This window comes from Lathamus discolor, chromosome 10 (genome assembly GCF_037157495.1).
Source record: "Lathamus discolor isolate bLatDis1 chromosome 10, bLatDis1.hap1, whole genome shotgun sequence".
NCBI lineage: Eukaryota > Metazoa > Chordata > Aves > Psittaciformes > Psittacidae > Lathamus > Lathamus discolor.
Window position 1 is genome coordinate 15007839 of NC_088893.1, and position 12112 is coordinate 15019950.

The following is a 12112-nucleotide window of genomic DNA, read 5'->3' on the forward strand; positions in this document are numbered from 1 at the left end:
CTCAGTGGTTTTAATACATGTTTTGTCTCCTTTTGCTTATTCAGAGAACAAATTTTCTCTCTGAAAAGCACAACTCACCCTAACGTTCCAATTCTCTCCCACTGCAAATAGTTTTCAAATCACTTGGCAATTTCCCTTGTTTCTGCTGGGCCAGGAGATGAGCACTCCTATGGGAAGTTCAAAGGTGCTTCTGTAAGAGCTAAGGGATGTAGAAAATCCCAGAAAGCTCTCAAGGCAGCACATTCAGGTCTGTCTTAACCTGCTGTAAGAGAACAGTAGCCGATAGCTTTTTTGGGTGCAGCCTGAGCTAAACTGCTGTAACAAAGCTCAGTTGTCACAGCCAGAGTGAACATTTCAGGGTTGTGCTAGATGCAATGCATTCCCCCCAAAGCATAGTGGGGGACAGCCTCCCTATATCATTTCCTACTCTTACTTCTGAGCTAGAGAGTAGGTACATCTGCCTGCTGCTGGAAAGGCTTTGCTATGCCCTCATCCGCCACTTTCTTGCCTTTTCTTGTTAAATCTAGGGGGGAACTTAACTGCTAGTTTTAGGAAAACATTTACTAACTAAATAGAAACTGGAAGGAACTCTGAACTCATCATTCCTAGGTCACAGGTAAAAACCACACAGCAGCCAGAGCTTCTAAAACATGCACCAGGAGAGAGGAAACCACATCTGACAGTTGCAGCATATTCCCAAAGGTGCTCCCTGTTCAAGGGATGGATGTGAATATGCAGGAAGTAGTGGGGCTGTGAGAGGGTGGTCCTCTCCCGTATGCTAATGGGATTCATTTATCCAAATATATTTTCACATAGGAACTCGGCCCATGAAATTCATTCACTTACAACTTCAATGCAGAAAGAATCAGGAAATGGCACCCAGGAAACATCAGACTCATTGGGACTGGAGGGAACCTATTCAGCACAGCCTTTAACACTGAATTTACAGGAAGGATGAACACCAGTTTTTACTTTTAAAATGAATGCCAGGGAAATTGCAGTTTCTAATTATCTTGTTGCACTTAATGCTCATTAGATTTGTACTGCCTCTTTTCCACCCACTTTTCCCCTTCCATATATATTTCCTCCAGTCTACAGTTAATAAGAAATTAGTGTATTGCACTATCTGGCATCTTGCTGCTGAAGTGGCAGGAGTCTGGTTACCAAGTCATTTGCTGCTTAATTGAAAACTTCTCTCTACTCATTGCCATGCAGACACTCTATTGGAATGCAGTAGTCAAGCCTAGTATTGATTGTCCTCCCACTCCTAGCGTTCTTCTTCCGAGTCTGCAAATCAATTGCACCCTGTTGTTTTCCTTCTAAGAGGAAAAAAGACCCAAACAAACACATCACCCATTCCACAACCCCATTTGCCCCTGAAACACAGTGGTTTGGCTTTGCACAGTTTCTTAAAGAAGAGATGGGGACAAGAAAAGAAATGGCACACTGCTACAGTAAAAGCTACATTCATACCATGTTGCATCAACTCCAGGCATGAGTGTGCATCAGCCAGGTCCAATGTGGGTGTGGATTGTGAACATATAAAGGGTGAATGAAATCTTAGTTTTACACTCTCACTGGAAGTGATCTGGAATTTATCTCCCTTCCTATAGCAGAAATTAAACCATTTTATACAATTAAAAGTCAAGTAATCAAAGAACTTCAATGCAGTTGCAGCTTGCAAAAGCAGCCAGACTGCAGTTGTGAGTCTGCAGGATTGAAAACCAAGGCTTGGCAAGCCATCACTGCTAATGCTAGAGAAGAGAATCAATGCAATACAGGTTACTACAGACTCGTGATTTTCAAATTATGGTTCCCAAGTGTGTTTGAATCCCACCCATTTCTAAAGTCCTGAGGAACTTGGTGGATTAAAATGCTCTTGTCAAGGCCTTGTATAGATATTTGTCTCAGCTCAAGCTTGCACTGTATGAACAGGTTTTTGAGGGCAAGGTCACATTAAGACCATGCACAATAATCACCCCCAAATTCTTCCTCATAGACCTTGAGTCAGTGTTTAGCACTACTCTTCTGAAAGACAGCAGGTTTGACTACTGCAGTCTCCTGAGATAAGAAATGCAGAAGTTCAAGATGATGTCCTCGTGCTGTAAGAGGACTCCGTGGTGTCATCATTTGTGAGAACATGCGTAGCTAAATACCTTGTGCCTGTTGAAAACATGCTTAGGCCTCTCAGCTGCACTGCCACAGTGGTTTCTCACAATTCCCACACAGCCTTTGTACTTTAAAACAATTCAGGGGGGTTGCAAAGTGTGAATCAATGAGCATCACTTCCTCCTGAGCAGCTTTCTCTGGCTAATGCATTTGCATTGCAACAAGGCTTGTAGACTAACCATGAGCAGGCACCTGAACCCACAAGTAGAGACAGCTCTTGCCCTAAGCACATTGCAGGCACCTGAACCCACAAGTAGAGACAGCTCTTGCCCTAAGCACATTGTATGTCACTTGTAAGTACATTAATTTTGCTAATCTAGGCAATTTTACACTATACTTTCAGCCTGGGAACAGATCTGCGTTTGAGTAGAAGCCATATAACCATAACGAAAGAACTGAATAGTGTCTATTCGCGTCTTGAAAAATCAAATCTTTCTGCAAAGCTGAGAATGAGCACCTAGCACCGGAGGCCACTTATTCCCACATGGATGGCGACAACCGAGACTTCCTAAACCCAAATCATCACCCTGTAGATCCTGTGGAATCCCATAGAGTCAGAAGGCACATTGCCAGCCTCAGATTTTCCATCTTCTGCAAACAAATTGGTAATTCCACTCTTTCTGCCCCAGAGGCCATACAGGTCCCCAGAAGATTTTATTTCCTTTCATCCTCAACCCAACATGAATAACATTTCAGGGTCACACTCCAGACACCTCCCAGTCTAGAGACCATGTTGCTGTATTGAACTCAGACCCCTGCATTGCAGGTACCAACAGCAAATGCTGGACTGGCCAGCAAGAGGAAAGCAAAAACATATCTATCCCCTACAGACCCACAGGCTCTGCAGGAGCTGTACAGTCACATGACACTCATTTAAGCCTTGAATTCCAGATTGCTCTGATCCTACCTGCCTTTGGGAAAATTGGGCTGTCAGGATACCAAATATGCTCCTTGCTATTTGCCTTGTAATTAAGCAGAACTTGCTGCCCAAGGCTAATCTCAGAGTGTATTTTACCTGTGGAGCTCAGTGCCAGAGTTCAGATTTGTAATTTAGTGGCGTGCCAAGGAGCTACACCTGAACTCATGAAAGGATTTTCTCCACTCATCCTCTCTCTGCTACTTTGGTGGCAGCTGGGATTCTGCATTCAGAGATGTTTGGGCTGGGCAAACAAATTAGCAGAGACCAGCTTCATGAGGAATTCACATGGGTACCCATCTTGCCTCACAGCAGGAATGAGATGCTGACTGCTCTGTTTCTGGACCCCAAACCCTCCCCGGTATGGGATGTACACTAAAAATCTCCTCTTTCTTTCTACTCACACAGCCTGGCAGCCTCTAAAGAAGCTGAAGCAGCAGCACGATCTGCCCCCAAACCCATGTCTCCTTCCGATTTCTTGGATAAGTTGATGGGGCGAACTTCAGGATATGATGCCAGGATCAGGCCAAATTTTAAAGGTATGCATAAAAACCTGCTTTGTGGCTTTGTTTCAACTTAGGACTGAAAACAGCATGCAATCTTCAGGAGTGCCTCCTTAGCTGTATATGGAATATGAGCAATCTTAATTCATATGAAATATATATGTTAATGAGGGATTTGGCACATGGATATTCTAGATGTCTGGTAGGGCACTTGACTTCTACTCAGAATGGAGACAACCTTGTAACAACTTGACATGCAGGAAAAGCTCCAATATAGAGATCAGGGATCCTGCCAAACCAAGCAGTGACTGGCAGGGAGCTGAAAACCTCAGATAAGGGGAAAGTTGAAGCTTTTCTCCTACAGTCACTGTTCACAGCACCTTCTAATAGTGGGCAATGCTCCCCACTTAGACTCACTGAAGCCAAAAGGAGTCTCTCCCAGAAGAATTCATTAAGATGCCGGGGCAGCTCTGACCCACCACGGACCCCATAGTAAAAGGGCTGTAAGTTAGCACCCACAGCTCCATTTCACACCTGGATCCCCCAGTTCACCCTACACTCACTGGCAGCCAAGCAGCATGGAAACAGACCCTGGGAGAGGCAGAGCCTCTTTTTACTCCCCAAGACACCTCTTCTAACAGGGTTGGGTTTAGGGACTTTTTTTGGTGGCTTTTTCCACCTGGTCTAGTGGAAGGTGCCCCTGCCCATAGCAGGGGCTTGGAACTGGATGATCTTCAGGGTCTCTTAACAACAAAACCTCAGGGAATGGTGTGGGTTGTATTCTTTATCTGAGCTCCTTTTTCCAGAACTATTTGCCCTTGAATCACACCCAGGTATAAAGTGGGACCTGCCCCCTCTCAGTCACTGTCCAGCCCTCTTCAATGCTCATTGCATTCCCGTCTTTCCTACTACCAATTCCTCCTCCCCCAAGAGTCACAGGCAGTGCTAACATAAGACTCCTGGGACCTATTAATCCCAATAACAACACCTGCTATGCAGCTGTAAACAAGCTCTATACCGGGATTTTAAACCCAAATACAGGTGGAACTCTTATGTTTTACACATCAACAAGGCAACAGAGAACACCGCTGGTTTGAACCCAAACCACAAAGAGTTAAAAAAACCACCCTGTGAACCTGCCTACCGCTAAATTATGCACACACAGAAGAAACCAAACTTTAATATTTAATGCAATGTATACATTATCTTCCTGCTGAAGCAGCTGTATTGCATTTTTATTTGAGATAATTTAATTTCAGTTTTATTTCAATGAACCACACCTTCCCCACAGGGCAGTTTTGCTGGCTTAGCCTCCCACACATAAATCAAGCTCCAATTTCTATAGGAGGCATAGGAGGTGTTTTACAGAGCTTGGGGTTGCAGCTCTCAGAGCACATTATTTCAATTAACTGCAGTAACTCATAAGGGCATTTTAATGGCTTAGTCCTAAAAGAAAACAATACCAAAGTTCTACATCAGATTGATTTTTGGGGAGGGGAAGATTAACCTAAAGACTGCAGTTTTTCCCTAAATGCTGCAAGGTCTGGACTAGCTGTGGATTCACATTCTGAGAACAAGGAAGAAGCATTTGGGCTTTGCTTTAGGTTGGAGGAGGAAGCCAGCAACTCTAACAGGGACAGGGCTGAATCCAGTAGGGCTGGACAGTGGACCTCTCACCCAGGCTGTACCCTTAACCCCACTGCTGGTAAACTCCATTGCTTCACAGCTGCATCCCACTGCTTCAGTGGTAAGCAGGGAAGTTCGTAGAGCCTCACACAACCAACCAAACCCTGCAGAATCCTCATTGCGTCCCCTTGGACACAATGGGAAGGGTGCAGTGCCTCAACAAGAGGTGGCCCAAGGAGAGCCTTCTTCAGTGTGCACTGGGCCAGCCCTGTCCCACACTCAGCTTCACATCAGCACAAGATCAGGAGCAAGACAGCCAAAGTCCTCCATGCATGTCAACTACGAGCTCATGCAGTCACCCAGGAGCTCAGCTCAGTATTCTGGATAAACCTTTCAGAGAAGACAAGGTGGTGAAGGGAGCAATAGAAAAGGCATCATTTTGTATCTGATATTTTAGCCCATACCTGCATTTAAGTCTGAAGGAAGAGCGGCACAGATTGAACAGAGCTGCTGCTGAGCTGGCAAATGGCTGGCTGGGAGCTGGTTAGACAGAAGCCTGCTTGGATTGCTTGGGACTCACACCAAGAAAATCCCAGCCATAGAGAATCATTGCATGGCTGCAATCCTATTCCTGCAGAGGACAGGCACAAAGTTTCAGAAGAGGCCAAAACAGGAGAGAAGGAAAGGGAAATGAGGAGGAACAAACCAAGCTCCAAACATTACTTAGTAATCAGGAAATTCCATTAATTTCCACGCAGGAGGAAGTTTGCACTGATTAGAGGCACAAGCCTCTCGTTAAAGCCATTCCTCCCCCCCCAGTATTTTATCTTGCAGCAACTGCCAGACTGCAGATGTGGCCTTACAGCTGTCAAGCATCACTCTCCCAGCCAGGCTGAGCCATCAGGCTGTTTGAAATGCAGACACCATCCCTGTTTCCAGAAAGGATGGGGGAATAATCTGAATATCTACACTTGCTGCTTCCATAGATGTTATCTTCCCAGAAGCATCTGTCTCAGGGACAATACGAGATTAATTCCCCCAGCATTAAAGGGGGACCTTGGCTCCTGGGGGGGAATCCTCTGCCCTCTGCCTGGCTGTCTTCCCCCACCACACACTGGACAGCACAGAGACCCCTTTTGCTTCTCCCATCTAAGGCTCTAGAAATCTTCTCATTGTATGTGGGCAAGACACTGGTTTACCAGGCACACAACATGGCTCTGCTTCCAGAACGTTCCCCAGCTTCCTGTGCTGAGCTACAGCTCTTGACATCATCCTTGGTGCAAATGCAACATTTGCACCTCAGATTCACCAGGCAAGGTTGTGATCCATTTCCAGTCATAACAATACCTGTGGCCACCAGTATCACATGAGCAGACTAACCCCCATGCCCTCTAACCACAGTCTTAATTCCTTAACCTCCACTCTCCTCCTTTGGTAGCCCATTAACTTTCCTAATACGAGCAGGTTAAGCAAAACTTCTGTCTGAAAGAAAAATCAAGCCCAGGAGAAGCATGGTCCAAAGACTGGGAGTTCCTTCTCCCAAAACGGGACAGCCAGAGAACTTCCACTGGCAGAGCCCTGACACCTCCTATCCAGCTGTGAGACAGCAGACAACACTATTACTATATGAGGTATTTATGCCTTTACCCAGCCTGATCCCTACAACACAGGCTTCTGTACCGACTCTGAAGGGAGCATATAGCCCTCATTCAGGATCATTTAGATGCTTTATATGAGTATTTTAAAAGTATAGAGCCCTAAACAAGAGGGTCTGACAATAGCCTCTCATCTCCTTTCTGGGTTTCATTGCTACTGTGTTCAAGGTGAGCTTGCCGAGCATACAGCAATGCTAAGATAGCTAGAAAGCTGTCTTGCCTGGCTATGATCTATTCCTTTTCATCAAAACAAGTCACAGAACAGATATATAAAAGCTATCCCAAACAAGGGAACAGAGGTGAAACAAGAGCATCATTTGATGTCAAACTGGCATCAGAACTGAGAAAGCTGGGTCATCCAGATCGCATTCTCATACTCACCCCCCTCAGTCACCCTGCTCCCACAATAGGTTTTAACACTACAGAGTGGAAATATTTTGTCTTCTAAGCACACAGTAAACTGTTTCAATCTGTATTTGTCATGCAGGCCCACCAGTGAATGTCAGCTGCAACATTTTCATCAACAGCTTTGGTTCAATTGCAGAAACAACTATGGTAAGTACAAATCACAGCACAGCTGCTCAGCTACTGGCCCAGCCTCATTGCACTCCCAGCTAATGCAGCATCACCCTCTTCTTTAGTGTGACCAGAGGAAAACATTGTCTTAGTGCTTCCAAGCTTATCTAAGCTTAGAATAAATTAATGGTCAACACAAAAGACTCTCATTGCATGTAGCTGAGGATCATAGTCTATACCTGCATCTCTACAAAGTAAAAGGGTTAGAAAAGACCTGCACAAGGCTCCAAGCTCAGACATTTGCAGACACTTTGTTGAAATGCCCATAAATCCACAAGTATGACTCAACACTGTGTGAAGGGAAATCAGCTGAGCTCAAATTCAGTCTGCACCAGATTCCCAGAGACCACAAGAATTACTGGGTTACTTTCCTGAAGAAACTTTACTGTAGACAGTGATTTTTTAGTAAAAACGAAAACCCCCCAATATTTACAAGTTAAGGCTCACTTCAGACAAAAAAAATCAGTGAAAATGGCTAAAGGCTGTATCTGATTGGCAAGACCTTAGGAGCAGAGGATCACTAGAACAGGAGATAGTTGTTCCATCTGTAAACTATTAAAGATTGGTTGTGACATAACCAGTGAACAGCAAAGGAAAAAACTCTGGAGGTACAGTGCCTTACCTCTGTGCTAATGAAAGTTAATCCAGAAAGATGGTGTTCAATTACTCTTTGGCAATTCTTTTTCTAGAAAGATGTTGAATTAAGAATGCAAGACTCCAGGTGTTTTGTGCTTTCAGGCAGGATGTTACAGGCTTTACATATAGATCACACCCCTAGACCTGAACAAGTTATTTGTCATGCATGCCACTGTCAGAGGAGTAAACAGCTATATACCTGGAGCTGTAAGTCTTTTATGACACAAAATCCTTCTTCTGGAAATTGTTTGGGATTGGTGATAGCTCAGTTAAAATAGTAGAAAAAAAGCTGTTACTCTGTCCAAGCACAAAGAAACACATTTTCACAGTTGGATTGCAGCATTCATAGAGGAGAAGTATATTCATTTGTATATAAAGCAAAAAAGAACAAACTAGAACCAAAATACACATCTATTCCTAATGTACTGTTTTATTGGATACCCCCTTTGGTGTTACAGATGGTAAATACTCTGTTCCTGCACAATCTAGCAGAGATGATCCAGAGTGCAAGGGAGAGAGGCAGGCCCACGAGGGATCCATGGGTAACATAGAGAGCACACTACATGTTTTTAATATATCTGTTTTTAATATATCTGTTCTACATTGCAAGATGCATTGGAGCACTCATACAAAGGCACCATAGGATCCCTGTAAACAAGATGCTTCTTAAAATCAGCATAGACTAACAGGATAAAGATATGCAGTTCACCTCCAAGACACACTGCAGGGACTTGCTATCCTCACCAGATGCCATTCATTTCATAGTCTATCTTCCATAGAAAAAATTCCCATGGGAACCCAAAAACACCCTGTGGGCACATTGCTTTGTCTAGAAATACCCAAGCCAGCTCTGACAAGCTAGTCCAGATGTCAGGCTGACGCAGCATTGCACACAACCTAATATAATGCACTTCTTTGGGGACAGCAATTCTGCTTGTAAACACCGACAAGAGCACAAGCAACACAAGCACTGAAACATCTGAAAACGAGAGCTCAGCAAGTTAAAACAGTCTCTGGGATTTGCTAACCTGGGATTTGCTCTGCAGGGAAGCCAGTCCCTCCCCAGTGTTTGAGGGTGCATCAGGCCAAACAGGCAGCATCAGCCCCCACCACAGATTCTGGGAAGGGCAGAAGGTCCTGCCATAAAGGGAGACAGACCTGACTACTTTGAATTCAAACAAGTGATCAAGTATCTGGGGGGAGTGAAGGAAGAGGGGCAGCTGGGGGGGGTGAAGAGGCAATTCAACATTTTACCATGAAGAAAGCAGTACTCTATGCCTGGCCCCTGAGACTGATTGTAACATTCCACAGCTGCTTCACTGGCCAGAAGAGCAAGAACAACATTATGGTTTAAACTTCAACCATTAGGCATCCTGAGCTCTGCCAGATTCAGGTTCCAGGTACTGCATCATCTTATATTTGGTTATTATTGCACTACCACCTGCAGGAGAAGAACCTTAGGTTTTTAAGAATATCACACATGCAATTAGAGAAGGCTTTAACATACCTCTCTAGTGAGGCTGTTAGTTCTACAGAAAATACCACTGTTCCCATTTATGTTCACACTGCCTGAATCTCACAAACCAGCGTAAATCATGGAGATTACCATGCAGAGGGTTAGAGACATCAGAGGTGAATGCTCACTTACAGCTTGAAGCATCGTGGAAAGTAGAGGAAGAGACTACAGGAAAATAGAGCAAAGAGGCATTGAATAGAGCCACTTGGGCCTACAAATCTTAGAAGGGAGAATAATGAGGACTGAGAGAAGGCATAGACATCCCAGAGTGGGGAGAAAGCTGATGTGTGCTTCACAAAGGTTCAAAATTAACAAGGCAAAAAAAATGAGATCTAGAACTGCCGCAAGGTTAAACAAAGTCATCCACCAAACTGAATTCCCCCAAGCAGAGCTGACTTAAAGCAACTCTTTTTAGGCATCCTGCAGAACCAGAGATCCAACGTAAAAGCCTCTAGTAGGGCACATAATTGATTGGACATTTATGTTAGATTGCGGCTCATAGCTTTATCCATCAGCCTCACTTGCAATCAGCTCTAAGGACAAGAGAAGCTACAAATGGGAACACATCCTCATGAACCCAGTGAATCCTTCACGGGGAAGGATACTACCAACTACCAGACAAGCGCAGACAGCCTCCTTCCATCCTAAAGCATTACTGCAATAGCGCAAACAACAGCAAGGGATTCCAGAGGACAAATGCAAGATGCATCCATTCTACCTGCTTATTTTTACGAACACCAAGCAACTCCCAATCACAAGTTGTTAAATTCCTTTTTGCTCTTCAAAAGCATAAACACCTTCCCCACCAAGTCTATCAGAGTATGAAACCTATAGCAAAACTACAAACACTGTTCAACATGAAACAGAAGTCATGCTCTTAGGGAACAGGGTTTTGGTTTAAACTGAATAAATGGCACCAGCTTTGGGTTGAATCACTAATCATGACACAAGCATTACTTGAGCATTTTATCTAACAAATTTCCTGCTATAACACCAAGTTTGAAATTAAGCAATGTCCTCAATCTCTCTTCTAGTGGAAGCTGCAGTTTCATGGCACTCTGACTAGCTTAGGCAGTTATATGGAAGCATTTGTATAGTGAAGGCACACAGAGGAGGAGTATTTCTTTATACCTAGTCACCTAGACTTGCTAAGAGCTGAATTCAGTGATCAAGATGGCTCCTCCTATAATCTCATGTTTTAAAAAGGACCTACACACAGCAAATGAGAGTGCAAAAGAAAGACCACCACAAAGCAGTCAGCACAGGCTCCCCTAGACACAGCGCATACACGCAAATTTATTTCTGCTGCTTTCATGCCATAGTTACCCCATCCAAAAGGGGCAAACCAAAGGTGACCTTCCAGCCAGCTGCAACACGGCCACAATTGGGCATCTCCTAAGGACAGGAGGAGCTGGAGGCTGCAACTGTACAAATGTTAAATATTTTTTTCAGAGACATCTGCACATGATATTTACAATGAGATAAACCACCCTGCAAAACAGACTGAGCAACTCACTCCAGCCTCACAAGCAGCAAATAGCAAGTATGACTGATCCAGCACACGGGTCACACATTTAACACTGGACCCACACACCCCAAGAGACAAAGATGCACAATCAATGCAGAAAGCCTGCTACAAAGGCTAGGTTTTGAGCTCAATTTTCTGCAGTCAGTCATTCTTAAAACCAACCATCGGTCTCACAGAGATGATGAGTACGTAACAAGTCATGCAACACAAAATGAAAAGGTTTTTCACAACATCTCACAGTCTGCTACAATTTCAATATTAGACCTGCAGTGTTTTTACTACCTGTGCTCTCAGAGTTTAGTTTTGCAGCGAATGGAGAAGGAAAAAAAAAACAACACAGCAACAACAAAACCATAATTCAAATACACACAAAAAAAAGCTGAAGACCAAGACCTCAGTAGCAGATTCCTAAACTTCAAACACAGGATGCTGACTACAGATCACCCCCCAACAGCCCCACCCTTGGCCCAAAGATATATACTTCCCCCTCCTTTTGTAGGGAGGCCCTGAAAACATCCCCCTTTTGGGTTCCCAGCACAAAACCCCACATCTACTAAACACCAGGATATTACTCCCACCCTTCAACATATGCACGCATTCATTCCTACCTTCCTCAAGCACCAGTCTCACTCCTCCTCACCAGCAACACCTTCAACACAACTGCTATTCAGGACACCTTCTTCCTGGCCCAGCTGTAGCTTTGACACCAGGCTGCAAATTGGCTTCTTGGCTACAGCTGTGGCAGAGTAACAAGGTCCCTTATTAACCCTTCCAAGGTTAATATGCTCCTGGTGTGCCTGGGTTTTGTCTGTGGGGTTTCTGCAGGGGAAAGGGTTGGTGGGTGTTGTTTGCTTGTTTTTTCCCAGGTCAGTCTCTTGTAGTGCTATTTTGCAGGGCAAGTAGCCTTAAAAATGTTGTTATTCCCTTTCTAGAGAACTAACTCAGTGCTAATAAAGCCCCTTTGTGCTCCACTGTCCAGGTGGGTAA

The 12112-nt window shown here is 44.3% G+C and overlaps 1 protein-coding gene and 1 long non-coding RNA gene across 3 annotated transcripts in view; one reads left to right on the forward strand and one right to left on the reverse strand.

Annotated features, from left to right (window-relative positions):
* The window catches only part of LOC136019813 (uncharacterized), a 161306-nt gene extending 149500 nt beyond the window's left edge, over window positions 1-11806 (reverse strand). Inside the window, exon 1 of the long non-coding RNA XR_010615072.1 lies at window positions 11734-11806. This is a non-coding gene — a long non-coding RNA (uncharacterized LOC136019813). The remainder of the gene's footprint in view (window positions 1-11733) is intronic.
* Window positions 1-12112, forward strand: part of GLRA1 (glycine receptor alpha 1) — a 36203-nt gene that overhangs the window by 11641 nt on the left and 12450 nt on the right. Inside the window, exons 2-3 of one of the 2 annotated variants that reach the window (XM_065690372.1) lie at window positions 3494-3624; window positions 7357-7424. In XM_065690372.1, the coding sequence (XP_065546444.1) occupies window positions 3494-3624; window positions 7357-7424 (199 nt within the window). Of the gene's footprint in view, window positions 1-3493; window positions 3625-7356; window positions 7425-12112 lie in introns of those variants that run through there. The other variant, XM_065690373.1, reaches the window with a different exon arrangement.